Below are 27,884 nucleotides of genomic sequence, written 5' to 3'. Positions count from 1 at the left end.
TTTTGCCGATGCGACATCTAAGTTGTGTCGTACTATACAATGAAACATCGAGATAAGTTTTCAGTTCGTTTAATTTATTACAAATTAGAGTTTTTCCGCCGATCTGCGAAAACGCCTCGCAGCTAAAGGCAAGTGCGGGGGCGGGTGAGGCGGGGCGGGCGCTCACACGAAGTAGGCGGCGAGCTGCGCCATCTTGTCCTTGGGTTGCTTGTTGCGGTGCTTGCCGCGCGCACGCCCGCCGCGTCCGCGCGCGCCGCCGCCGCGCGACGAAACCGCGCGGTGCTTTTCCACCTGCGACCGCATCGTCGGAATATAGTACACATGTGTATACACGGTTACACACATGTATATAGCGCTAGTGCGTCCGTGTGCGTGGAACTAACGAACGCGCGTGCGGGCGTGTGTCAGGTGTGCGTGTGTGCGGAGCGTGTGGATGTATGTAGGGTGTGTGCGTGTGTGTGGGGCGTGTGCGTGTGTGTGGGGCGTGTGCGTGTGTGTGGGGCGTGTGCGCGTGTGTGTGGGGCGTGTGCGTGTGTGTGGGGCGTGTGCGTGTGTGTGGGGCGTGTGCGTGCGACTCACGAGCGCGCTGAAGCTGGGCTCGCAGTAGAGGCAGGCGGTCATGTCGGTGAGCGCGGCGGGCAGGCGCGTGCGCGTGTGTGTGGGGCGTGTGCGTGTGTGTGGGGCGTGTGCGTGTGTGTGGGGCGTGTGCGTGCGACTCACGAGCGCGCTGAAGCTGGGCTCGCAGTAGAGGCAGGCGGTCATGTCGGTGAGCGCGGCGGGCAGGCGCGTGTGTGTGTGTGTGGGGCGTGTGCGTGTGTGTGGGGCGTGTGCGTGCGACTCACGAGCGCGCTGAAGCTGGGCTCGCAGTAGAGGCAGGCGGTCATGTCGGTGAGCGCGGCGGGCAGGCGCGTGCGCTCGGCGCGGTACTCCACGCTCACGAGCTGCGCGCCGCACGACGCGCACGCGCTGTCGCACACCGACACGCGCGACGCATCCTCGAATATGTTGATGATCACGTCGCAGCTGTGGACACCGTGCCTCCCGTTATTTATTTCGTAGTAATTAAATTTATTATCCAAGTCCCAGAAAAAAAAAAACATTCATGAAAATTCAACACTTTGGACTCGTCAACACACTGATCTTGGCGAAGTTTGTCGAAAAAAATCAGTAGCGGACTGAAGCCGAGAAACTCAGAGTTTAATTTAGAGGTAATCAAAACTTAAGGTCCCGTTCCATCAACAGAAATACTTACCGATTACAGGCGAGCTTCCATTTTGGGGCGGACGGATCAAGGACCAGAACTCCGTCGCACTCGACGCAACCGGACACGCCGGTGGAGTTGACGCCGTACGGGCACGTCGGGTGCGTGCACGAGTTGCAGCCGAAGCCCTTCTTCATGTCCCTGCGGGCAGAGAGGGCGACGTCAGCGCGCGTGTGTGAGGGGGAGTGTGTGTGGGGAGAGTGTTTGTGGGCGGGTATGTGTGTGAGAGGGAGTGTGTGTGAGGGGGGAGTGCGTGTGGGGGGAGTGTGTGTGGTGTGTGGGGGAGTGTGTGTGTGGCGGGGAGTGTGTTTGTGGGGGGAGTGTGTGTGTAGGGGGAGTGTGTCTGGGGGGGGAGAGTCTGTGGGTGGGACGTGTGTAGGGGTGTGTGTGGGTCGAGTGTGTGTAGGGGAGAAGTGTGTGGGTGGGAAGTGTATGGGGAGTGTGTGTGGGGGGAGCGTGTGTGGCGGGGAGTGTGTTTGTGGGGGGAGTGTGTCTGTGAGTGTGTGTGGGGGGAGAGTGTGTCGGGGAGAATGTGTGTGAGAGGCAGTGTTTGTGGGGGGTGTGTGTGCTGGGGAGTGTGTGTACGGGGCAGAGTGTGTGTACGGGGCAGAGTGTGTGTACGGGGCAGAGTGTGTGTACGGGGCAGAGTGTGTGTGGGGGAGTGTGTGTGGGGGGAGTGTGTGTGGGGGTGAGTGTGTGTGGAGGGAAGTATGTGCGCGGGGGGCGAGTATTGGTGGGGGAATATGTGTGGGGCAGTGTTTGTGGGGGGGAGTGTGTGGGGGCGAGTGTGTGTGGGGGGAATGTGTCCCCACACACGGTGTGTGTGGTGGGAAGTATGAGCGAGGGGTGGGAGTATTTGTGGGGGAATATGTGTGAGGGAGTTTTTGTGGGGCAGAGTGTGTAGGGGGGGAGAGTGTGTGGGGGGGAGAGTGTGTGGGGGGGAGAGTGTGTGGGGGGAGTGTGTGGGGGGGGAGTGTGTGGGCGGGGGTGTGCGTTGGGGGAGTGTATGTGGGGGGGAGTGTATGTGGGGGCGAGTGTGTGTGGGAGGGAGTGTGTGTGTGTGGGGGGGGGGTATCGGGCGCACCTGAAGGGCGGGTGGTTGTAGCAGTAGGGGCAGAGCGGGAAGCTGCGGCCGCGCGCGCCTGCCGACCAGCTCAGCAGCTCGAAGTCGTCGAGCGGGCACTTGAGCTCGCGGTAGATGCGAACCGAGCCGTGCTGCGGCAGCGCGTACGTGTCGTCGCAGTGCGAGCAGTGCAGGCGCGCCGGCTTAGCGGCCACGTGGCGCATGTAACGCCGGCACTTGCCGCAGCGCGAAAGCGCCTTGCCGCTCGACTTCAGCGACGAGAAGCTGACCTCGAATAACTGGTCCATTGCCTCGATGGACCGCACGAAGTAATGGAACTTGCGACGGAATATCTCAGCCGTGTGCGCGAGCACAGCGTGGAAGTCGGCGCGGCCCACGGCTATCAGGTTGAGCTGTTCCTCCACGGCCGAGCGCATGGTCGGAAGCACCAGCTCCGGGTCGATCTGGCCGACGTACGATTCATTATTATGGGGTATAAAATTATGCGTTACTATGACCAATTATAATATTTAATATTTAATTATTAGCGTCGATTGAATAAAATAATCCTTGTCAAGATTAATCTATATATATGTCGGATCATCATCAGAGGCATCATAGGAGCGTATTACTAGGGTGATCGAGCAGAGAGGAAACCGCGAATACAGGAACACGTTTACTCAAATCAAATCAAATCAATTTTATTCAAGTAAACTTCACAATGAAGCGTTTTTGAATCGTCAATAATCAAATACTACCACCGTTTCGGAAAGCAGCTTCTAGCGAGAAGAAACGGCAAGAAACTCGCATAGTTGCTCTTTTCAAATAAACACATTTACAATGCTGTTATTGACAGTAATTAGCGTCCTATGATGGAACCCGAGCCTAACTCCAGGCGTTTCTTTCTAAAAAGTACTCTTTTAATGAATAGTATGATTTATTTATTAATTTAGTCTTAATAATATTTTTAAATTTTGAAAATGGTAAATTGATTATATTTTCCGGTATCTTATTATATATGCGTATACCATTGCCCAAAAACGTTCTATTTACCGTATGCAAACGGAAACTGGGGGTTACAAGTTTATTCTTATTTCTTGTATTAATAGTATGTACATCAGCATTGATAGAATAATTTTTAATATTCTTTTGTATAAAGATTATATTAGGTTGGGGAAAAAGTCTTTTCGCATATAGTATGTATGAACTTGTAATAAAATCTCTTTGGCTATACCATTTGTATCTGGCTGGTTTTGGTATCATTAAAAAGTTTTAATTTTAAAGAAGGCACTTCCAAATTCAAATTCGGAATTTGTGTGATTTTCATTTGCTTTTGTTGTTGTTAAAATGAGTGAATCTAAAGAAGAAATTCGATACATTTTAAAATTTTACTATAAAAAAGGTAAAAATGCAACTCAAGCCGCGAAAAAAAATTGTGATGTTTATGGACCTAATGCAGTATCTGTGAGAGTAGCGCAAGTTTGGTTTAAGCGTTTTCAAGCCGGAAATTTTGATATCAAAGATGCATCTCGCTCTGGTCGCCCTGTTACGGACAAAATTGATGCCATTTTTGAAAAAGTGAAGCAAGATCAGCATATTAGTAGTTACGATATAGCTGAAGAACTGGCAATTGACCACAAAACGGTTTTGACTCATTTGAATAAAGCTGGGTACACAAAAAAGCTCGATATATGGGTGCCTCATGAACTCACTGAAAGAAACCTAATGAACCGTGTACTCATTTGTGATTCTTTATTACGACGTAATGAAACCGAACCAATTTTGAAGAAGCTGATAACTGGCGATGAAAAGTGGATCACATACGACAAGAACGTGCGAAAAAGATCGTGGTCAAAGGCCGGTCAAGCTTCACAGACTGTGGCAAAACCCGGATTAACTCGCAACAAGGTAATGCTGTGTGTATGGTGGGATTGGAAGGGCATCATTCATTATGAGCTGTTACCGCCCGGCAGGACCATCGATTCAGAACTGTATTGCGAACAATTGATGAGATTGAAGCAAGAAATTGAGAGAAAGCGGCCAGAATTGATCAACAGAAGGGGTGTGGTTTTTCACCATGACAACGCTAGACCTCACACATCTTAAGCCACTCAAAAAAAATTACGAGAATTTGGCTGGGAGGTATTAATGCATCCGTCGTATAGTCCTGACCTTGCACCTTCAGATTTTCATCTGTTTCGGTCTCTGTAGAATTCCTTAGGCAGTGTCAGGTTAAAATCACGAGAGGACTGCCAAAACCACTTGTCGCAGTTTTTCGATCAGAAGCCCCAAAATTTTTACAGCAATGGGATCATGTCACTACCAACAAGATGGCAAAAAGTTATGGAACAAAATGGCACCTACATACTTTAGTCAAATGTAAATAAACTATAAAAAAAACTTTAGAATTTTCATATAAAATACGAAGAAACTTTTTCCCCAACCTATTATTATCATAAATATATTGTGAAACAGCCGTTAATACACCTATTTCTTTAAATTTTTCGCGTAATGATGTCCTGGAGCTAATATTGTAAAGAGATCGGATAGCTCTTTTCTGTAGAATAAAAACAACTTCAATCTCTGCTGCATTACCCCATAACAACATTCCATATGACATAATACTGTGAAAATTACTAAAATAAACTAGTCTAGCAGTACTTATGTCCGTAAGTTTTCTAATTATTTTTATTGCATAAATGGCACTACTTAGTTTTCTTGCCAGGGCATACAAATGGGTGCCCCACTGCAGTTTGGAGTCAAGGGTTATCCCTAAAAAGATCGTCGAATCAACAAACTCAAGCCTTTCATTTTTCAAAGTTATTGCAGAAGGATTTGATTTGACATTTGGCAAGGAAAACAAAACACATTTAGTCTTTAGCATTTAGTACTAAATTATTTATGTCAAACCAACCAAGAACCCGCGACAGAGCACTGCTTACAACGTCATAGTTGTTTATTTTTCTATCAAGTTTAAAAATGAGCGATGTGTCATCTGCAAACAGTACAATATCGCAAGTATTTTTTACGAAATAAGGTAAATCATTTATATATATTAAGAACAAGAGAGGTCCCAAAATTGAACCCTGTGGTACACCCATTTGCGCCACAGCGCCATTTGATTTTGCACCATTAACCACAACCTTCAAAACTCTTTCACTAAGGTAGGAGGAAATTAATTTCAATGCAGGGCCCCTGATACCATAATATTTAAGCTTTTCTAGGAGAATATCATGCCTAACGCAATCGAAAGCTTTTGATAAATCACAAAAAACTCCAATACCGTTTTGTGACTTTTCCCACGCATGATAAATGTGCTTAACAAATGCTACACCCGCATCAGCAGTCCAGCGACCCTTAGTAAAACCAAACTGTTGAGAATGCAATAGCTTATTCGAGTTAAAGTATAATAGCAATTGATTAAGCATGACTTTCTCAAAAAATTTACTTAATACTGGCAAAATAGAGATCGGTCTTTAATTGTTTGGATCATTTTTATCACCGGACTTAAATAATGGGATTACTTTACTTAATTTCAACATATCAGGAAAAATACCAGATTGTACACATTTATTAAAGATGATAGCTAAATAAGGAGCCAAGTCAACAATTACATTGTTAATAATTGTGACTGATAAATCCCATAGATCACTGGTTTTTTTCAGATTTAATGTTTTAAATATTTTTAATATTTCGTACGGAGTTATATTCTCAAAAGAAAATTCTAACTCATTCTGGGGAATATAACATTTGAGTAGGTCTAAAGCGTCATTAGGAGACGCATTAAGTCCTTTAGTAATATTCAGAGGAATATTAGAGAAATATTCTTCGAATTCATTGGCCACATCTAGATCTTTGCCTACAATTTTGCCTTTTATACTAAGGGATAACTGCCCTGCATCAAACTTCAACCTACCTGTTTCCGAACTTATAATATCCCAAGTAGTTTTCATTTTATTATTAGATTTTGAGATTTTATTTTTAATATGCAACGAACGAGCTGTTTGACAAACTTGTTTAAATAACTTGGAATATTTTTTAACAAAATTGATAAATTTACAATCACGATTATATTTCTTAAGTTCATATGGCTCATACAATTTATTTCGACTTATATAGATACCGGTAGTGGCCCAGTCTGAGAACTGCATTTCATTGTTTTGATAAAAGGTTTTTAACTGAAATATTTTATTGAATTCGTTATTAATTACTTGTAAAAGAGAATTATATAAAGAGTTGGGATCATTTGAGCTAAGATTCAATTTTGGAAGGCTACAGTGTAAAGCATTATTGAAGTTGATTAAACCTTTTACAGTAATTGGCCTACAAGTTATTTTTCGTTTCTTTTGATTTTTTTTTATACCTATTGACACCATTTGGCCAAAGTGATCTGATGTAAGGTTTGATAAGATTTTCTTATTAACGGCCTCACAACTACAAAACACGTTATCTATGCAGGTTGCGGAAGTCGCTGATATTCTTGTAGGTTCACAAAATATGTTATTTAGATTATAAGATTGAAATAAATTTATGAACCTAGTACTTATGGAAGATTGCACTAAAATGTCAATGTTAAAATCTCCACAAATAACTACGTTAAAGTACTTAATACACTTATTCAGTATCACACTGTATCACACTTGGCAACGAAGCGAATGACAGTTCCTAGGATGGAGGTACTGGTCTTCACGAGAGCGGAATCGTAAGTGAGTCGTCTCTGAGCGCCTCCACCGGGCAGGCTCCGTCGTAGCGCGGAGTTAGTCGCGTCGTGACGTCACGGCAGTGCTGTCGCGTCGTGACGTCACGGCAGTGCTGTCGCGTCGTGACGTCACGGCAGTGCTGTCGCGTCGTGACGTCACGGCAGTGCTGTCGCGTCGTGACGTCACGGCAGTGCTGTCGCGTCGTGACGTCACGGCAGTGCTGTCGCGTCGTGACGTCACGACAATGCTGCCGCCTCGCGGGATTCGTGCCGCGCTTCGTTACGATAAGGAATTCATGACCGTCTCCGACATCCTACTACTATTATAAAGGCGAAAGTTTGTATGTATGGATGTTTGTTACTCTTTCACGTAAAAACTACTGAATGGATTTGAATGAAACTTTACCACAATATAGCTTATACATCAGAATAACACATAGGCTACAATTTTTGAGGTTTTAATGTGAGGTCGTAAAAAAAAAAAACATTTTTTGCGCTTACATTGCAAACGCTGACTGAATCCCACAAGATAGATCAAAACAATGTACTACAGTATTGTACAACTTAAAAAGGTCTACAAAAAAGTAACTCTTAGGAATAACCCAGAATAACCATTTTTTATCCTTTACTTTGTACGAGAAATAATGACCTATTTACGAAGCGATTTTAAGCGATTACTAGACTAGACGGGACGAAACCTGAAGTCCACGCGAACGAAGTCGCGGGCAAAAGCTAGTATATATATATACCTTCTGGTATCCGTGCACCAGTACCACTCCCAGGCTGGTGGGGACGAGTCTCCGGCCGCTGCCGACGTTGACGTAATTCCGCTGACAGATGTTGTTTATGTGCACCGGGATTGACGCGTCCGTGCCGATACCGTGCTTCTCCATTAAAGTGATCACCTAGAATCGTTTCATTTTCTCAATAAACTCAAACTCAAATTCCTTTATTCAATATAGAAGCATTACACTTTCTTATTGATAGTCAATTGAAACACTACCACCGGTTCGGAAAAGAAAATACCCTGACCTGAGAAGAACCGGCGAAAGAAACTCAGCGGTTTTATTTTATTTTTTGTTTGACTCATATATTATATAAATAATTTAATATGAGATGAAATAGCCAGGAGGCGATCGTTTCGTTCCCAAGGTGTGCTATCGATCATAACATATGACATCAAACTATTAAGCATTAAATATGGTATCGACGGTACCTCTGACTCGGTAAGGTAGTCCGGCGGGGAGGTCTGGCACTCCACAAGGCGGTGGTCATGAGCGCGGAGGACGTCATCCACGGCGAGGATTGGCACGAACTCGTCTTTACCGAAGGCCTGGAAACATAGTGCCAAATAAGATTGTGCCAAATTTGTTAGAAAGTGTTTAGATGTTATTTATGACGAAGAATGATTATAGTAATAGTTAATAATTATTTGTTGCACTTTACTTCTCTACCTCACCTAGATTAAGTGGATTAATATTGTTATTAGTTTAATTCTTAATTTTTAACTTTATTTGCACCGAGCTTTTATTTTATTTTGTTTTGTTTTAGTTTTATACTATTTAGATGATACTTTAATAGCATCATGTAATCGTACACAAACAAATGCCAACAATACACCTGTAAAGGCAAATCATACTGAATTGTATATTTAGTGCATTATAATATTGTGTTAGTTATTATGATAAGTCGATGGTGTATCTTAATAATAAATAAATAAATAAATAGTATAAAACAAAGTCGCTTACCGTCTATGTATGCGTAAATTTTAATTACTTAACGGATTTTGATACGGTTTAATAAATAGACTGATTCGAGAGGAAGATTTTGGTATATAATACATGGACAATATAGTAAAGAAACACTGATAATTTTAGAAGTTTGTAATGTGATGTCGTAAACAAATTTTGTAGTATATTTAGTATTAGTAATGCACCCGTGCGAAGCCGGGGCGGGTCACTAGTTACATATACGTCACTAAAAGTTGTAATATTTTAATCTTACAGTTAAATTTAGTTTTTGACCATTTCTACCAATAATTTGCAAGTACCATAGGAGTTTGGAGGCTTCTATGAACCTGTATAGTACGACACCACTCAGATGTCGCATCGGCAAAATCGTAAAACCGATCAAATCCGAATAAAGTACGCTATCCCAAATTATCAATATTTATTTTTTAACTGAAAATGATCTTTACACAAACGTAATAACTTGTAAAATCATATGACCTAATATATTCGTCAATTTGACGTCGATTTACATTCACTCGCTTTCTCGGATTGAACTGACGCGAGAATCTATAGCGACGAATAGCATCGAATGACTTTATAAGGAGCTATTTCTATTGGTTGTATGAATTTGGCGATGCTACATCTGAGTTGTGTCGTATTATACCACATCGAATGGCTTTATAAGGAGGTATGTCTATTCGTTGTATGAATATGCCGATGCTACATCTGAGTTGTGTCGTACTATACAGGTTCATGGAAGCCTCCAAACTCCTACTTGCAAATTCTTAGTAGAAATTCCAAATTACTTTATTCAACTAAACTATATGCTTTACAGTTATATTTTAATCCACATTTTCATTCATTCTCATTGAGTTTGTCGTATTGTACTAACCTGCCAATGCATTATCTCCGTGTAACCAGCGTCCACGAGCGTGTTCCCAGTGTACGTGAAGGTTTCCGATCCCACTTGGAATGTTATCACCGTTGAGAGGTACTTGCAGTCCCTCGAGAGAGTCGCTATGAAGTGACGCGTCACGTAGTCGTAGATACGCCACATATCGCCCTCTAGCTCAGACTCCGCTGGAGAGAGAGAGAAAGCAACACTGTCAAAATGCCTGACCGAACAGGGTATACAACAACAGCCTGTAAATTCCCACTGCTGGGCTAAAGGCCTCCTCTCCCTTTGAGAGTGTTTGGAACATATTCCACCACGCTGTTCCAATGCGGATTGGTGGAATACACATGTAGCAGAATTTCTATGAAATTTGTCACACGCAGGTTTCCTCACGATGTTTTCCTTCACCGCTGAGCACGAGATGAATTATAAAGACAAATTAAGCACATGAATCAGCGGTGCTTGCCCGGGTTTGAACCCGCAATCATCGGTTAAGATGCACGCGTTCTAACCACTGGGCCATCTTGACTCTGAACAAGGTATAGCACCACACAACTTAGATGTTTTCAAACTCAAACTCAAATAACTTTATTCAATAAAGAAGCATTACACTTTCTTATTGATGGTCAATTGAAACACTACCACCGGTTCGGAAAAGAAAATACCCTGACCTGAGAAGAACCGGCGAAAGAAACTCAGCGGTTTTATTTTATTTTTTGTTTGACTCATATATTATATAAACAATTTAATATGAGATGAAATAGCCAGGAGGCGATCGTTTCATTCCCAAGGTGTGCTATCGATCATAAACTCATTAATTGTATGTAGCATCGACAAACTCAAAAAAACCTTTTCGAATTTCGAGTTTTGCCGATGCTACATCTAAGTTGTGACGTACTATACAAATATGATTTCTTAATATTAAGAATAGTTCTACAACACCATACTGTTGGGATACTAATTTTCCAACTGATAAGATCAGACTTGGTTATCAAAAAAAACGAAATAATACATGGGATTACATACAAATCCTGAGGTAGTCTGAGTGAGTCACAATAATAGAAATTGGTTAAGTACAGGTTTATAATTTCACGCAAATTATAAACCTGTACTTAAGCGATTTGGTTTGATTTGAGAATAGAATCCAATCAAATATATATAATATAAAAGCGTGCAGTTAATAACTGTTGACTTCCAAGCAGGATATATTAATTTAAATTATTGTATTTAATTAACATGACTTTGTATTTTTTAAATGTTAAAGTAACTACTGAGTTTCTTGCCGGTTCTTCTCAGTAGAATCTACTTTCCGAACCGGTGGTAGCTTCACTTATACTAGCGGCAAGATACGATAGCCGTTTTGACACATGAAAAAAGTGATGTGAAATGTAAATTTATTATCGATATAATATATTCATATCTTTGTTTTTTTTGCAAGTAGTATCTGATTAAAAATAATTAATAAAAAAAATATAAAATAAGTTTAAGTAATATATTCGAACGAAATTAATTTAAATCAAAAATTGGAATTAGAATGAATAACTTTATAAACACATTACATACAAGAAATAAATTGATACAAAAATGAAACCAAAAACACTAGTGGCTATATTTAATCGGAGTCGTCCATACTGCTGCTTCATTCTCACTGCTATAGTCACTCACATTAATTATAAGTTCATGTAACATATATAAATAAAATAAAATAAATAATTTATAAAACAGAAAAATTACTGTCAACACAGATATAACACCCACTACGAGGTCGAGTGTGAGTGTGTGACGTACAGGTTTACAAAAAAAAAAAAAAAAGTTATCTTCGCGGTACCCTAATATTTGTAGATTGATGCACGTCACTATTGACAATAAAGAACAACAATTTGCTCGTTTGATGTAATTATTTATTAAATACGAAACTTCATGAGCGGGTAAACGTCAAAACGGCCATCATAGCGTGCCGCTACTGTAATTGAAAATGACGATTCAAAAATGCTTGTAAAAAACTTGAAGTTTATTTTTATTTGATTTGATTGATTAAGAGGGGATTAGACATTATCATTTCCTCATCTGCCTTCCAAAACTAAAACATATAAGCTTACTAGCTGGTTTCATGGGTGTGATGGGAGGATGGTCCCCTGCGTCGTGGCCTTTCTTGGGTTTGCTGATACCATTAGCGATGATGGCGCGAACCTCAGCGCCCCACTTGGACGAGTTCTGTTGCTGACGTAGCGTACCCCTGTAAACACCAATATTTTATAGAGAATAGGAACGGGTCATAAATTTAAATCATTTGTAAAAGACACTTTGTTAAACAATAAATAAATATATGAGACAACATCACATACATTACTCTGAACCCAATGTAAGTAGCTGAAGCACTTGTGTTATGGAAAATCTGAAGTAACGATGGTACCACAAACACACAGACCCAAGACAACATAGAAAACTAATGATAAAGTTACTAATGGTTAATATTATTCAATACAAGACTATACAGACTTTCAGCCAGGATATATTACTTGCATATAATTGTATTTAACTAACATGACTGTATATTTTAATGTTGAAAAAGAGTAACTACTGAGTTTCTTGTCGGTTCTTCTCGGTAGAATCTACTTTCCGAACCGGTGGTAGCTTCACTTAATATAGTTGTTAATTGACTATTCAAAAGCCTACTAATAATTTAAGTACAAAGTTTGATGTACTTTATTAACATAAGAATTAACAACATTAAATGCTTAAACATATACAAATATGAACTAAAACTAGTTACTGTATAAATCTTGACAGCGTGTAATGGTGGCAAGAATGCTAGCAGCATTTCCCCGTTGAATCGCAATTCCGATCATCTGAGCAAAAAACGAACCAGCCCTCCTGTCACCAGTGGAGGCAATGAGGCGAGGTGTTATACTTCTGATGAAGCTTTTTGCACCACTACTCCAAGGGCCAAGCGTTTCTTAATAAAGCCTACTTGAATAAAGTATATTTTGATTTTGATTTTGGTCAGCACAGCCCAATTTTACGAATAGAAACCGCTCGTCTCGTAAAATATTATCTTGATGAACTTACATTAAGTCGTAGTTTTCTGGATAGCTCGTCGTTTCAGTTCTGGGATATGAAATATAGCCTTGAGTGTAGAGTCGCTCTGCTATCTGGAAAAAAGTTTATGTAAACATAGATTTTATTTATTCTGCTGTTTCTTTTGTGATTTCCAAACAATATTAAATTACAGTTATACATCAGAGCTCAGCAACTATGTTGAAAAACGCTAAATTAAATGGTTTTTTCGAGCACAACAAGACATCTATACATAAACGCGATATCAGTCGCCGAGGTACTGTCTCTGATCAAGCGCGGACCCGCTGGATTGTAGTAATTAGAATTACGCATATACTGCTACATATTTTTTTATTATATATTATTTATTATAGATTATGTATATATTATTTTACAAGGACAATAATGAAATCCAGCGAAGATCTGCTGATGTCTAGTATAAATAAAATGTAAAAAAAGGCACGGGCGTCTGCGAGCCTGTGGATGTTGCAAAAAAAATAAAAAATGTTTTTTTCATTTCATTTTTTTTTTTTCAATTTACGAGGAGAAATTATGCTGAAATACGTCTCGTAAACAATTATAGTTTCTTGAAGTAAGCAGGTATGATTTTTGTGACCAATGTTGTCCTAATTAGAATGGAGTCAAACTGACTCTTCCCACATAGGTTGCAAGAGTTGATTTAAGACGTATTTTAAGCAAAGATTTATCATTGGATAGATGACGTCACACACGCACACAGACGCAATAATTCGGCTAATTATACCTTTCATTCAATGCAAGACATTTAAAGTCAAGCCCAGTGGCAGAATTATAAATTTGCCGCTTTTTTTTGCGATTTTTGAAATTCAATTAGTTAGTTTAGTTCCCACTCACATTAATTACATATATTCTGAAATTACAACTTTATGATCTGTGTTCTATCGACCTCATTACATCGGCTTTTTCCTGTTATTATATTTACTAGATAACGTTTGCAACCCGCTATGTAGTGACGAGTATACGAATTATAGACGTAATGTGTATTACATATAATAGGCTATTTGACTGGTTTTTAAAATCCATTTTATATTATTTAGTAGAGGTTAAGGAACCCAGTAAAAGTTGAATTTTTTATTTCTAGTACATATTTGCCGAAAAATATCATATAAAAAAATTCATATTTAAATAACGCAAGAAAACGCTACTTCGACAATAATGGCGCTGCAAAGGTGACGTCACTTTGCTGTATTTTAATCTGTGGTACATATAGTAGAAAAGCAAGGTTTACAAGAAAGTGACTTCATCATAAGCCCGGCCAATCAGGAGCGTTTTGTGTCACGTGACAAACGTTTGAACAAATGCATTTTTATTTATTGATTTCTGAATAAATTAAGTACATATTATTTTCAGCTTTCGTTAGTAAATAATCATTTTTAAACTCATAATATACAGTGATTACAATAATTCACAATTCATTTTTCGAATTATCAAATAGCCTATTGTTTCTCTAGGATAAAAACATGGGCTAAATTTTCCGCCATATGCCACAGCCTACTTAGCCTATTGGTAAATCCGCCACTGGTCAAGCCTTATCGTTTGGGATATAGTTGTATTGTTATATATACCTGCATAGCATGGTGTGGCCCCATGCCCAAACCAGCACTGGCCACTCTCATCAACTCCACGGTGTTGAGTGCTGTGGGTCGAGGCTTTACCTTCTCTTTGGCTTGCACGTTTATTACACTATTTTAAAAAAATATATACTAAAATTATAATCTTCACTAACTTTTACTTTAATTTGTTTCTTTTATTCTTGATGAGGTCTATATTTTTTTAAGTAACAAAATTTCACGGGCTGGTGAGAGCAATGAGATATATAATTTAAAAAAAAAAAGGCCCCGACGAATTGAGAACCTCCTCCTTTTTTTGAAGTCGGTTAATAAATATAAATAAATATGAGACAACATCACATTTTTTTTTATATGGTATAGCTTGGTGGACGAGCATATAGGCCACCTGATGGTAAGTGGTCACCATAACTCATAGACAATGAAGCTGTTAGAAATATTAACTATTCCTTACATCGTCAATGCGCCACCAACCTTGGGAACTAAGATGTTATGTCCCTTGTGCCTGTAGTTACATACATTACTCTGATCCCAATGTAAGTAGCTAAAGCACTTGTGTTATGGAAATCAGAAGTAACGACGGTACCACAAACACCCAGACCCAAGGCAACATAGAAAACTAATGGTAATATAAAACTTGGCCGGGAATCGAACCCGGGACCTCAGAGTGGCGTACCCATGAAAACCGGTGTACACACCACTCGACCATGGAGTTCGTCAAATATATATACAGACACCCATTTTACCAATAAATAAAAATAGAAGTATTACAGTTTACCACACTTACGTAGCCTCTTTTATTTCCTTAATACCAGCGAGGAACATATTGGCAATGTCTTTCTCGAAACTCCTGACTCGTTTCCATTCCAATGGTAGTTCACGGCCCTCACTCGTCGAAGCTGTCACTCGTAAAACCCAATAGGTTTCCGGTTTGAAGGTCTGAATCTCGTCATGACGTTGGACACAGAACCCCAGAGTCGGTGTTTGGCATGGACCATAGGATATAAGGGATGCATCGAGGTCACCATATCTGCCTGCAAGAAAACATTTATAAATCTAAATCAAAATAAACTTTATTCAAGTGAGCTTTTACAAGCACTTTTGAATCATCATTTAACAATTAAGTGAAGCTACCACTGGTTCAATTATTTTTATATTATTATTTAAATAGTATATATGTATAGTAAGACACAAATTAGATGTAGCATCGGAAAATGCAATGGAATGAAAATAAAACCGATTACTGCCGATTTACACAACCAATAGAAATAGCTCCGTATCGCGCCATTCGACGCTATTCATTGCTATATATTCTCACATCATTTCAACCCGAGAAAGCAAGTGCATGTAAATCGACGCGTCAAATTGACGAATATATTATGTCATATGATATTACAAGCTATTACGTTTGTGCAAAGATCATATTCGCGTGAGAAATAAATATTGATAATTTGGGATAGCGTACTTAATTCGGATGTGATCGTTTTTACGAATTTTGCCGATACGACATCTAAGTTGTGTCGTACTATATGTAATGTATCCTGCCTGGAAGTCAACAGGTATTAATTCCAACCTTTTTTATCATCTACAAAATGTTGTATAGAATAATATGCCTTTTTTAAATGTCTGCGGAATTTTATTATAGAAACAATAATATGCTTAAATAAAATTAATTTCTCTACTAGTATATTGAGCAGATATTTGTTTGTTCAGATGCAATAATCTATATAGTCAGTTTCATTTAGGGTACTCTTTGATTTTAAATAACATGAAACCGTCTTAGTTTGCCCTAGCATTGGAGTAGAGGAGCAGTCACAATTAACCTAAATCTACGTTTAATAGAGATATCACAAGTATAGAAATAAATAAAGGTATCAGAATGTGATTACAATATAAATCTTTTAAAAGATAGTAGATATAAAAAGTATTTATTTGTAAGGGATAATGCAGACACTTGTTTGCTGTTCACCCATCGAACTATCTATGGGTATCGGTTTCAATTAGTTTGATTTTAAATAGCATTGAACTGTCATTGATTGCTCTACCACTGGGTTATAGTATAGTAGTTAGATATATAGTAGTTACAATGAACCTTAATCAATATTTAGCAGAAATTTTATCGACTACAGTAATAAATAAAGAGATAGAAAGAATTTTAAATTAACATAGTTATTTTTATTATTACAGTTATTAATTTTAAGATATTTACCACGTTTTTTAAGCTCAATCTGGCAGATTGAGTTCCAACTAACAAAAAACGCAGTAACTATCCCAAAATTAATAACTTTAATAATATGTATATATAAAGAAGTCTTAAGTTGAAAGTTATATTGCACACACATAGTCTGGGAGTCCTATATATTTAGCACACCTGCATTACTTACCTTGAAAATACTTTGTCTGAAATCGTGTAAATGCACAACCGATACGTAAATCAAGTTCTTGCCGTGCATCCACACTGCGAGACTCATTTTCATTAGGCCTAACGAGATTCAACATGGCTGCCTTTATATCTTTATCTGTGATAGCAGAGAAACGCGCTCGATATGTCACTTGAGGGGAAAAGACATCTCCCTTCATGTATGGCTGGACACAGGACATGACCTGAAAGCAAAGTACAAGAACTTCTAAGCATTAGGTGTCACGGGAATTTGTATTGTATTAGTATGGACACAAGGGTCATAAAAGTGTGTTACCAAAGTTAGCGTTGCATTAGTGAAGGAAGAAATAGCTAAAACTGTTCAACAATAATGTCTATAGGCCTCGGTGACTGCTTAGCACAGGTAATAGGTATAATTATAGTAAATAACAAGTAAATTTACTTGTCTACCCATATTAGAAACAAAAATTATATTCTACAATTCAGCATGCTTTGTTTGTCATATACTTACTTCAAAACAGATATTTTCACCCTCTTTATCACAATCTAACCACAAAATAAGAAAGTCACAGCCTCTTGCCTCCTGGGCTAAAAACGCGGGTATCCTGAGACGGGGCATTGCTTCTTTCTTCTCTGTTGGACAGCTGAACAGTTCAATGGGGTCAACTTTATCCCAGTTGTTATATTTACCGGTGAAGTCCAAAGTCATTACATGCCCACATACAGACGTCATTTTAAATCGGACCGGTTCATTCTTAAATGTGCCATTCCATTCGTGTATCGCACAGGCTGAATTTGAACCTAAGAATATTAATAATTAGATATAATTCATAGCCTCATTTTATAAAATAAAAACAAGCAGAACTAATTTATGAAAACAAACCTTTATTGGTATTGCATTTGCCATTACTAAGAATATTGGCAAGATTTTGGGCTAACGATGGCTTTTCAGCCACCATTAATGCACTTTTCATGTTGGCTAGAAATGTTAGGTATTAAATAAATATAAATATTCTATTCTTATATAAAAATAAACTCTTTACTCGACTAAAATAAACAGAACGATTTCATTTTTCTTCTACCGAGTTCTCTTCAGTGTTCCGACTTCCGAGTTCTGAAATTGACAATTTGACATAGGCCAATTGCCAATGATATAAATAGATGGGTTGCTACATGTAAAATATAAACCAACTCACTTTTTATAATTAACTATATGAAATATTATAAATAAATTACAAAATAAAAATATATGTAGCGATTAATAATAGAAAATATAAAAATATTTTTTTTTTAATAGTTATCTTTGATTGAGAATGGATATTTATTAGCAATACTTTTACAAATTATATAGTTTCAATTATATCAAAAGCATATTTGTTATTTACATGCATTTAATTAAATAAATATAAAAATATAGTAGTAACGTATGCATAATTATTATCTGTGAATCTAATTTTGTCTATCGTCTGACGTTCACGGTCTGTCTATTGACTATTCTAATTTCTATGATTTATTTGTTGGTCGAAGTTAGAGGTGGGATTGTACGTTGCAATTTCTCGTGTGATTGCTCTGATAACATATTAGAAAGACCTTGAATAATGTGCGTTAACCTAATGTACAGTGACTAGTATCCAAGATCATCCAAAGCCTTAAAAATAATTTTAAGACAAACATTTGGGAAAATATTTGTGTACACTAAAAAAATGGTATGTGACAGAGTCTAATTGTTTATTTATATAATTGCTTTCGTATATCTCGATGTGTGAAAGTTATATTTTCATTGCAGAGCCAGGCTCGAGTTGATAATTTATGTCCTACGGCGCACCTACGGGTCATATTGCCGTCATCAATGGACAATAACATGCCTCCACCGTTTATTGATATCAGTAAGTCACAATGCAATTAAAAAAAAGTATATGTACGCTCAATATACGCACAATATTGTATGTACGCTCAATATAGTACTAACATACGTTAATTATTGACAAGTATATATTATAACTTGACCCTACATTTTCCCTATTAATATTACTTAAAAAGGTATTAAAAGCCTTGAATAAATCCATAAATAGTAAACTGATTCTAATAAGACAATTATTTCATAGACACATGACTTCCAGTAAAGAATAATTACATTAAATAAAAATATTATACATACTGGCATGAAAAAAAAATACAATTTAAAAAAAGAGAAAATTATGATTCATGTGTATGTTTTATATTTTTTTATCCTCATATCATTGATAACTCGTTTATTTTGCAAGATTAGTCATAGCGTACACAGCTATTGTTCTAACGCTTGATTGGATGTAAACGAAAATAATTTAATTGAAAATAAATTCAGCTGTATTGTCTCTCTTAACAATGACAATGTTATTAATTTGTTAAGAAACCATTGACGTCAACTTTTTTTATTATCTGTGATGGCGGAGTGGTGATATCGTTTTTACTTTTTTTAGGCATTTTTAAATAACTAATTGTTTCAGGAATACCAATGATCGTTTCAATGGTAGTGCTATAATTTTTTTCACATCTATCTGCTTCTATATTCTCATTATATATGAGTTATCATTGACTTTATTTTTTTATATTACTTGATGGTAGGGCTCTGTGCAAGCCCTCCTGGGTAGGGTACCCACTCATCAGATATTCTACCGCTAAAGAACAGTACGCAGTATTGTTGTGTTCCGGTTTGAAGGGTGAGTGAGCCAGTGTAACCACAGCCACAAGGGACATAACATGTTTCTGTAAGATCCTGCTTTCAGCAGCATATACTGCCATATTAGATTTGATAAATCACAAATGAAATAAAATTAATATGATTACAAAAATCCATAGGTAAATTGTAGTCACTAGTAGGATTATAACATCATATAGTAACATTTTAAACTGTGTTGTTTATATTACATTTGTAACTAATACATACATATATGTATTACTTTTATATAGTTAAGTATGTTAAATACATAGTTATGTTAGAGGAAAAGAGTATTTAAATACTGTATTTGTCATCAGTAATGCTTGGTTTAATATAAACTTATTTAATATCGTAAATTTGTTTATAAAACTTTTAGGATAAATATTTCTTATAACTAGTGGTGGCCCATGGGCAAATTGGAAATTAGACCATAAGTAATAATTAATAAAATGTAATATGCGTTGATTCAAAATGTATGTGGGAAAAATGAGGCTTAACGGGATGATACCTTGTCATTACTACAAATAAAAAAGGAATTTGCGTATGATTTCCATGTTTGACATAATTTGTATTATCTCATTGACAGTATAAACATAAACCATAAATGGTTTATATTAAATATTATGTAGATAATCATGTATTTGTTAATTATATTGTAGTGTGTGTAATTTTTCTCTTTATCATTCAAATGTATTTATTATGAATATTTTTAAAAAGTATTTTCTTTGAACTTCTCCTACGTAAAGTTGTGTCGAATGTCATATCCGTCCGCGTCATTTTGGTAAAGGAATGCGTCAAAAGTTATTGTTTTACGCATTAATGTATAGATAACCAGTAGTCACCCGCGGTTTCGTTCGCGTTTTAGTGTATTAGTTGTCATGTATTAGGCAATATATGTTCATTCTTCGAGTTCGAGTTTACATCATACCAACAATAACAACAGCCTGTAAATTCCCACTGTTGCGCTAAAGGCCTCCTCTCCATTTGAGGAGAAGGTTTGGAACATATTCCAAACCTGGAATCCACATGTGGCAGAATTTCTATGAAATTTGTCACATGCAGGTTTCCTCACGATGTTTGCCTTCACCGCTGAGCACGAGATGAATTATAAAGACTAATTAAGCACATGAAACAGCAGTGCTTGCCTGGGTTTGAACCCGCAATCATCGGTTAAGACGCACGCGTTCTAACCACTGGGCCACCTCGACTCGACATCATACCAAAATTTCACCGAAGTCGGTTCAGGGGTTTGTTCGTAAATGAGCGACAGACAGACACAAAGTTTTTTTTTCGCATTTATAATATTCATATAGTTAAATATGATATTAATATTGTTACAGATAATATGCATGATATACCACCACCGCAGGCAGACTTCTCTGCTCCCCCACCATACGACGTGGCGGCTAACTCCAAGCTGCCTACGTATGAAGAGGTGCAGCGTGAGAAGCAAATGGAAGGAGAGGGATTACACCAGGTATATCCATTTTTCTTTCCTACATAAATGAACTAAGCGGTAATTGGTTCATATATTATATAACTATCAGATGATTATTATTATATTTAGTATATGATTTCTAGCATACTTAGTGAGAACTGAAATTATTTACTGATTAGACTTCGTTAATCTGATTGCATTCGGAGCTCATAGATGCTCTATGAATTTTCATTAGCTTAATTTTCATTGCATTACGTTTTGCTGGTGAAGAAAACATCGTGAGAAAGCAAGTATGAAAAATATACCAATCTACCCCCATTGAAACATATACCAAGCGCCACATACAATATGATACTCTACATTTACACCTACTGGAGCATTGCTAAAACTTGGCTTAACTTAACTTGGCTGTAACTGAAGGGCGATTCCACTACATTCCACACAGCTATAACTTTATACCAATTTGTTGTGGAATCGACCGCAAAGCAAAGTGCAAGTAAAGGCAAGGTGAATGAATGTTAACGGTGTGTGCGCGGCCAGATCCCGGCCACTTACTTGCACAGCTACAACTGTCAGATGACTTGGCTGAATTTGATTGTAACTTCCACTACAGCTATAACTTTATACCAATTTGTTGTGGAATCGACCCGCAAAGCAAAGTGCAAGTAAAGGCAAGGTGAGTGAATGTTATTGGTGTGTGCGGGGGCAGATCCCGGCGGCGAGCCACCCGACGATCGCCGCGTTCGTGACGGTGGAGCCGCCCGAGGGCGCGGCCGACGCGCTCGACCCCGAGAACAGCCTGCTCGGTACCGACATTATGTTCCTCACGTCGTTTTTCGGTACGTATCCCATTCCATATGCACATAACTAATTATATCTCTACTTACCTATATATATGACACTATAAGATTACAAACATCGTTAGATTACAATCTATTTCGTGAGATTGAAAACTATCTGCAGGTTGTGAACGTTTATACAACTTAAAATAAAAGACATGCAATTTCGATAGTTCTTAATAATTCGGTTAGGTTAGAGATTTTATAATTTAACTGAAATTTACTTCGACTGATTATAATCTACCTAAAAGTAATGCTTTATATTGTAAACAGTATGTGACGGTTCAAAGTCTTTCGACAGTACACAATCTCGCGAGATAGATTATTATCTAACAGTATTTACAGTTTTACGGTGACATATACATAACGAGTAACGTGGAGGACGTGGGGATATCCGAAAATCTTGTCGTTCACTTTAGTAATATATTTTTTCGATATTCCCATCAATAGGCTATTTGACAATGCGAAAAATAAATTGTGAATTATTGTAATCAGTGTATATTTTTATGGTAGTTTAAAAGTGGTTATTTACTACCGAAAGTTGAAAATAATAATTAATTTATTCAAAAACCCATAAATAATGCATTTTTTCAAACGTTTGTCACGTGACACAAAACGCTCCTGATTGGCCGGGCTTATGATAAAGTCACTTTCTTGTAAACCTGCTATATGTACCACAGATTAAAATACAGGAAAGTGACGTCACCGACCCCATTACAGCGCCATATTGTCCAAGTAGGGCTTTCGGCAAATATGTACTAGAAATAAAAAAATCAACCTTTACTGGGTTCCTTAACTTCTACTTAATAATATAAAATAGATTTTAAAAACCAGTCAAATGGCCTATTATGTCGTTTTACGGTTTTCACGTGATTTTTCACGTCACATTGACGTTGCCAGCATGTATAAAAAACCTTATTAAACTTTTGATGTTCGGCATGTATATAAATGACGAAAATATACATAATTACGAAATAACACCATAAATCAATAGCTGGATTATCGTATATTGATTTTTAAAAAAAAAATTTCAAGAGTCGCGACACAATCTTTCTGTGACTAAACTGTTAGTAGACCGCGCCTGGTGTGTAATGTGTATGGGGCAGTTCTACTATCAAACAGCAACTGTGTCTGGGATTTTACATTATTTAAATTGACTGAAAATTGTAATCGACACACATTTAAGTCAAAATTCGAGTGTTCAATTGTTTTAATTTGTATTATTTAACGAGATTACAGCCGGATTTTTATTTATGTCATAGTTATTACCCTCTATTATAACTGATTTTCTAATTTGCTTCGTAATTCAAAACAATTTTAGCTATTCTATTGAAAAAAAAAAATTTTTACTTGTTATTTTTCAACGAAAAAATAAGCTGTATATATATATATTAATTAAAATAATTTTAGTAACTAACATGATATTTTTTAAATGTTGAAATAGAGTAAGTACTGAGTTTCTTGCCGGTTCTTCTCGGTAGAATCTACTTTCCGAACCGGTGGTAGCTTCACTTAATTGTTAAATGACGATTCAAAAGTGCTTGTAAAAGCCCACTTGGCTTTGCCTTGCTTTATTTATGTACAGAACGAATAAAAATGTCACAATCATATTTAATGTGCTACGCTTAACTAGTTATATGGCATCGCGCCAAAAAGTTGCAAAGATGCAGACATGACAGATACACATACGTTATATATTATGAACAAAACTTTCTAGACACTCTAGTCTCTAGAAAAACGAATATTAGTTTTGTATTATTAAATAGCTACTGATCTTTGTATCGTGATGTTTTATCATCAAAGAGTAACATTTTAAACTGCCTTTTTTGATTATTTGTGATTTTTATTTGTGTCGAGAAAGCATAGATTATTTCGCCAATGTCACAAGTGCTGTAGAAGACACGATGGAGATCAATCGGTTTGGCCTAAGATTACAGGCTCAATTTAATATCGTCATATTATGATATAGTCAATCCTCAATAATTTATAATCGATTCGAGGTGGTGTATAGAGCACCAAGATGGGTCTTCGTAAAAGAGAGGACTCTGTTATTGGCAAACAGGAATTCAGCTGATGAAATACATTCCTAGTTGATAAATAAGTAATCTTATAATGTTGTCTTAGATTTTCGCCATTATTACACATTGAAATAAAACTAGTTTTAACGGATTTAAATCGCGTATATTAATTATTTTTATCATCCCGACGTTTCGAGCACTTTACAGCGTACGTGGTCACGGGTAGACTGAATATACCTACGCGATTTAAATCCGTTAAAACTAGTTTTATTTCAATAAGTAATCTTAGTTCAACACAAATTTTAATGCTATGAACATATGTCCTAAAAGTGTTTCTCGTTAATTGCAATTCTAAAATAATGATTGTTATGTTATCTGTATATAATGCATATACAGCTACATAACACATTAACAACAGAAACCCAACAACACGTCTAAGGACATACAATGAAACATTATAATTTAACCGTAAATTTACTTATTCCATGTGATTTGCTAATAGTTCTGCTATATTATCACGAACAGTTCTCGATAAATACATATCGATTTTATATTACATCACTATTCCATTTAACAACTGATATGCTTTAATTTTACTTTAATTTTACTTCCCAACAAGCGATAACAACTCCGTCGATATTCAAAATATAGCATTATTTCAATACCAAATTTTGTCTTTTCTCCTCAAATTGGCATTGGCTTTATACCATCATATGGTCTGTTTGCAAGTATGCCTATTTTCTAAACTAAAATATTATATATAGATGGCATTTGGAACATGCTCATATGTCTCACCTCGACCCTCATAACGCATTCGTCCATTAATAATTAACGATCGAAAGTTCCACTAGTTGATTTGTAATGACATGTTTAATGAGCAATTTAATACTTGGGACCAGATATGGGTCATTAGTTAGGACACGTAGTATTTAAACGATGACTGCGGATTCAAACCCCGGGGAAACAATTGAGTTTATTTCATACGCTTAATTTGTGATTCTCATTCGGCCCGTGCTCGAAGGAAAATGTCTTGAAAACAGAATAGTTTGGATGAAAATTTTGGAATATTCTCCTCAAAAAAAGGAGTCCTTGACCTAACAATCGGATGCTTATGTAATAGCTAGGCGGACTGGTAGATAGGTTATCTAATGGGAATAAGTCACCACTATTGGCGTCGGAAGAAATTTTAGTCATTTCTCCTCAAAGTTTTTGGGAATTCCAGTTACTATGGCTCTTGTATTTGTAGTCATACTGGCTTACTCAAGCTTGAAAGCGGAACATATAAATACAAAGTGTCTGTGCTCAGTGGTAGAATATATGATTAGTGGTTGGTACCTAATCAGACGGGCTTGCACAAAGCTTAACCAACAAGCTAAGATTAGTTTTATTTACTTAATGATGGAATTATTTATCGCCTGTAGTGTATTGTTTTTAATATTTAAATCTCAGCCAAAGTTATTTGAAGTAATCAAAATGAAAAGCTTTAATTTTTAGACGATCTAATTTCCCCTCTTAATAAAAGAAATTTGGAAAATTCTTTCATAGTGGATGACTATGTTATAAAAAGTCCTTAGTCAATAGCTTTGACTTTTAGTGGTCAAAGTCAACGTCAAAGTCAAAAACCTTTATTCAAAATAGAAGTGTTTACACTTTCTTATTGATTGTCGAAAATCTACCACCGGTTCGGAATATAATACCTCAGACCTGAGAAGAACCGGCGAATGAAACTCAGCGGGTTTTTTTTTTTTATAATGTCAATTTACAGTAATAAACGTATTCTTGTTACTTGAAATAACCTGGAGGCGATCATCTCATTCCCAAGGTGTGAAGTCAACTAGAAAGTCATTAGTGCTGTAAAATCCTTTAGCACACAAACGCTCTTTAACGATTCTTTTGAATTTTATAATTGATAATTGTTGAACGTTTTCTGGGATCCTGTTGTAAAAACGTATACATTGCCCCAAAAAAGAGTTACTAACCCTGTGTAATCGGGTACTAGGCATAACAAGTTTATTCTTGTTCCTAGTATTAATGGAATGTACGTCACAATTTTTGGAAAAATCATTTATGTTTTTGCGTACATACATAACATGGTGGTACTTGGTGGTAGGGCTTTGTGCAAGCCCGTCTGGGTAGGTACCACCCACTCATCAGTTATTCTACCGCCAAACAACAGTACTCAGTATTGTTGTGTTCCGGTCTGAAGGGTGAGTGAGCCAGTGTAACTACAGGCACAAGGGACATAACATCTTAGTTCCCAAGGTTGGTGGCACATTGACGATGTAAGGAATAGTTAATAATTCTTACAGCGTTAATGTCTATGGGCGATGGTGACCACTTACCATCAGGTGGCCCATATGCTCGTACGCCAACCTATACCATAAAAAAAAACAACATTATCAAAATAAAAAAAAAACATTATCAAAATAAATTGAGAAGCGAAAGTCATTATTTTATGTTATGGTCACCAGTGGCGTTCCTATTCAACTGGATCGGTTTCCTGCTGCTGATGTGCTTCTGCCACACGGTGGCGAGTCGCTACGGCGCGCTGGCCGGCTTCGGCCTGTCGCTCGCCAAGTGGACGCTCATCGTCAAGCACTCCACCGAGCTCGCCTCGCACGAGAACTCCTGGCTCTGGTGGCTCATTATGGCTTTCGGTGAGATTCTGTGATTACTTGTCTAGGAAATTCAGACAGATTTAATTACACAGTGGTTGGAACATGTGCATTTTAATTGATGATTACTAGTTCAAACTCAGACAAGCACCACTAATCGTCCATATGCTTAATTTGAGTTTAAATTCATCTCGTGCTCGGCTGTGAAGGAAAACATCGTGAAGAAACCTGCATGTGACTAATATGTATCCATCAACCTGCTATGGAGCAGCATGCTGGAATGTACTCCAAACCTTCTCCTCAAAACGGAAAAGAGGCCTTAGCCCAACAGTTTGAAATTAACAGTATTGAGTAAAGTCACAAAGTCATTGAAGTCTATAACAGCACTTAAATGAAATGTAAAACTATCCTTAGTATCATTTTTTTTAATTTAATTCTGGCAACCCTTTTCTAAAAATACAATCATATTTACAGGTATCCTAATCTGCGTGCGCGCTGTCATCCAGTACCTGAACATCAAGCGCGGCTGGAGACTGCTCTCTGGAACCGCTCAGGAGCGACTCCTATTCTTCTATTAGAACCTCTTTCAATAGAAATAGGAGTTATTTTCGATTGGCACGCACGACGCTATCTAAGTAGCTAGAGGTGATTATATCAAACAATTAAGTTATTATTATTTGCCAAAAAAATTGCACCATAAGCAAAATCCTAGCGATATCGCAAAAGTGAAACTAAATTAAGCACAAACGCTTTTTCATATGAAATGAATTTATTTTCGATTCTGATGTACACAATCGTTCGGCTTATCTGATAGGAATGAACACATATTATATAATTCTAATTTTTTTTTTGTATATATTTATGTCACGGTAAGAGTACAAAATTCGTTAGATTACAATCTAACGAGATAGATTGTTATCTAACGAATGACGCACTATATTTTGCTATATTGTAATCTATCAATGGGAACGGATACATCTCGCACGCTGATTGGTTGAACGTTAAGTGCCCCCCACCACCCGGCATCCGCCATATTATTTCACGAAATATATATATATTTGTATTGGGTATGTGTGTGTGAGTGAGTGAGAGTTTCTATAGTATGTATGTTTCTATGGGCGGTAATCATACCTATACCTATCTTATTAAACAAAATCGTCATAGCTCTGTATGTAATTTAGGACTATTGTCTATGGCCTTTATGTAATAGCACCAAAGACAATACATCTAGTCCTGTCAAATAATCAAAGCTTAATGATTGTGTACATCATAATATATTGTATTTTTTTTTTTCAATTATAATTGCTCATTAAAAAATACGATTCGCTTAAAAAAAATAAAGACATGAATTATTATTATGAGACGTTACTTAGTGTATCTAATTGGATATTATTGTGAAATATAAAAATAATAACAAGGATGGAGCGCGCGTAACATTATAGTGAAGCAACAAAAGCAAATATGATATCAAAAGCGAATACATGATATTGTGAAACCACGTTATTATTAAAACGTCCAAAGTGCTTTCACTTTGATTATGAATAATTGACGTTTTGTCACTTGGTTAATTACTATACACTACTG

At 37.3% G+C, this 27,884-nt stretch overlaps 2 protein-coding genes across 2 annotated transcripts; one reads left to right on the top strand and one right to left on the bottom strand.

The window, feature by feature from the left end:
• Positions 1–140: 140 nt before the first annotated feature.
• On the bottom strand, positions 141–17,803 carry LOC124537917 (DNA topoisomerase 3-beta-1). Its single transcript, XM_047114874.1, has 14 exons — positions 17,576–17,803; positions 17,204–17,493; positions 16,697–16,916; positions 15,100–15,346; positions 14,310–14,427; positions 12,718–12,800; positions 11,748–11,884; positions 9,646–9,833; positions 8,240–8,356; positions 7,773–7,928; positions 2,346–2,788; positions 1,253–1,402; positions 843–1,023; positions 141–291 (listed from the first exon to the last, which is right to left on the bottom strand). The coding sequence occupies exons 1-14, from the start codon at positions 17,664–17,666 to the stop codon at positions 163–165; spliced, it is 2,550 nt and encodes an 849-aa protein (XP_046970830.1). The 5' UTR covers positions 17,667–17,803; the 3' UTR covers positions 141–162.
• Positions 17,804–18,342: 539 nt separating this feature from the next.
• Positions 18,343–27,137, top strand: LOC124537959 (NEDD4 family-interacting protein 1). Its single transcript, XM_047114954.1, has 6 exons — positions 18,343–18,398; positions 18,479–18,578; positions 20,731–20,867; positions 21,538–21,667; positions 26,157–26,342; positions 26,775–27,137. The coding sequence occupies exons 1-6, from the start codon at positions 18,396–18,398 to the stop codon at positions 26,876–26,878; spliced, it is 660 nt and encodes a 219-aa protein (XP_046970910.1). The 5' UTR covers positions 18,343–18,395; the 3' UTR covers positions 26,879–27,137.
• Positions 27,138–27,884: the final 747 nt, after the last annotated feature.

The sequence above is a fragment of the Vanessa cardui genome, chromosome 19, assembly GCF_905220365.1.
Source record: "Vanessa cardui chromosome 19, ilVanCard2.1, whole genome shotgun sequence".
Lineage (NCBI taxonomy): Eukaryota > Metazoa > Arthropoda > Insecta > Lepidoptera > Nymphalidae > Vanessa > Vanessa cardui.
The sequence above is the reverse complement of the archived record's forward strand: the minus strand, read 5'-3'. Positions and strand labels throughout refer to the sequence as shown.

Coding starts and splice junctions, on each gene's coding strand:
- LOC124537917 (XM_047114874.1), bottom strand. CDS start 17,666: ATGAAAAGTGCATTAATGGTGGCTGAAAAGCCATCGTTAGCCCAAAAT. Junction 15,347..16,696: donor TCAGACAAAGTATTTTCAAG/GTAAGTAATGCA, acceptor GTTTTCTTGCAG/GCAGATATGGTGACCTCGAT. Junction 9,834..11,747: donor CACACCCATGAAACCAGCTA/GTAAGCTTATAT, acceptor CTCTCTCTCCAG/CGGAGTCTGAGCTAGAGGGC.
- LOC124537959 (XM_047114954.1), top strand. Junction 18,579..20,730: donor TCCACCGTTTATTGATATCA/GTAAGTCACAAT, acceptor ATATTGTTACAG/ATAATATGCATGATATACCA. Junction 20,868..21,537: donor AAGGAGAGGGATTACACCAG/GTATATCCATTT, acceptor GTGCGGGGGCAG/ATCCCGGCGGCGAGCCACCC.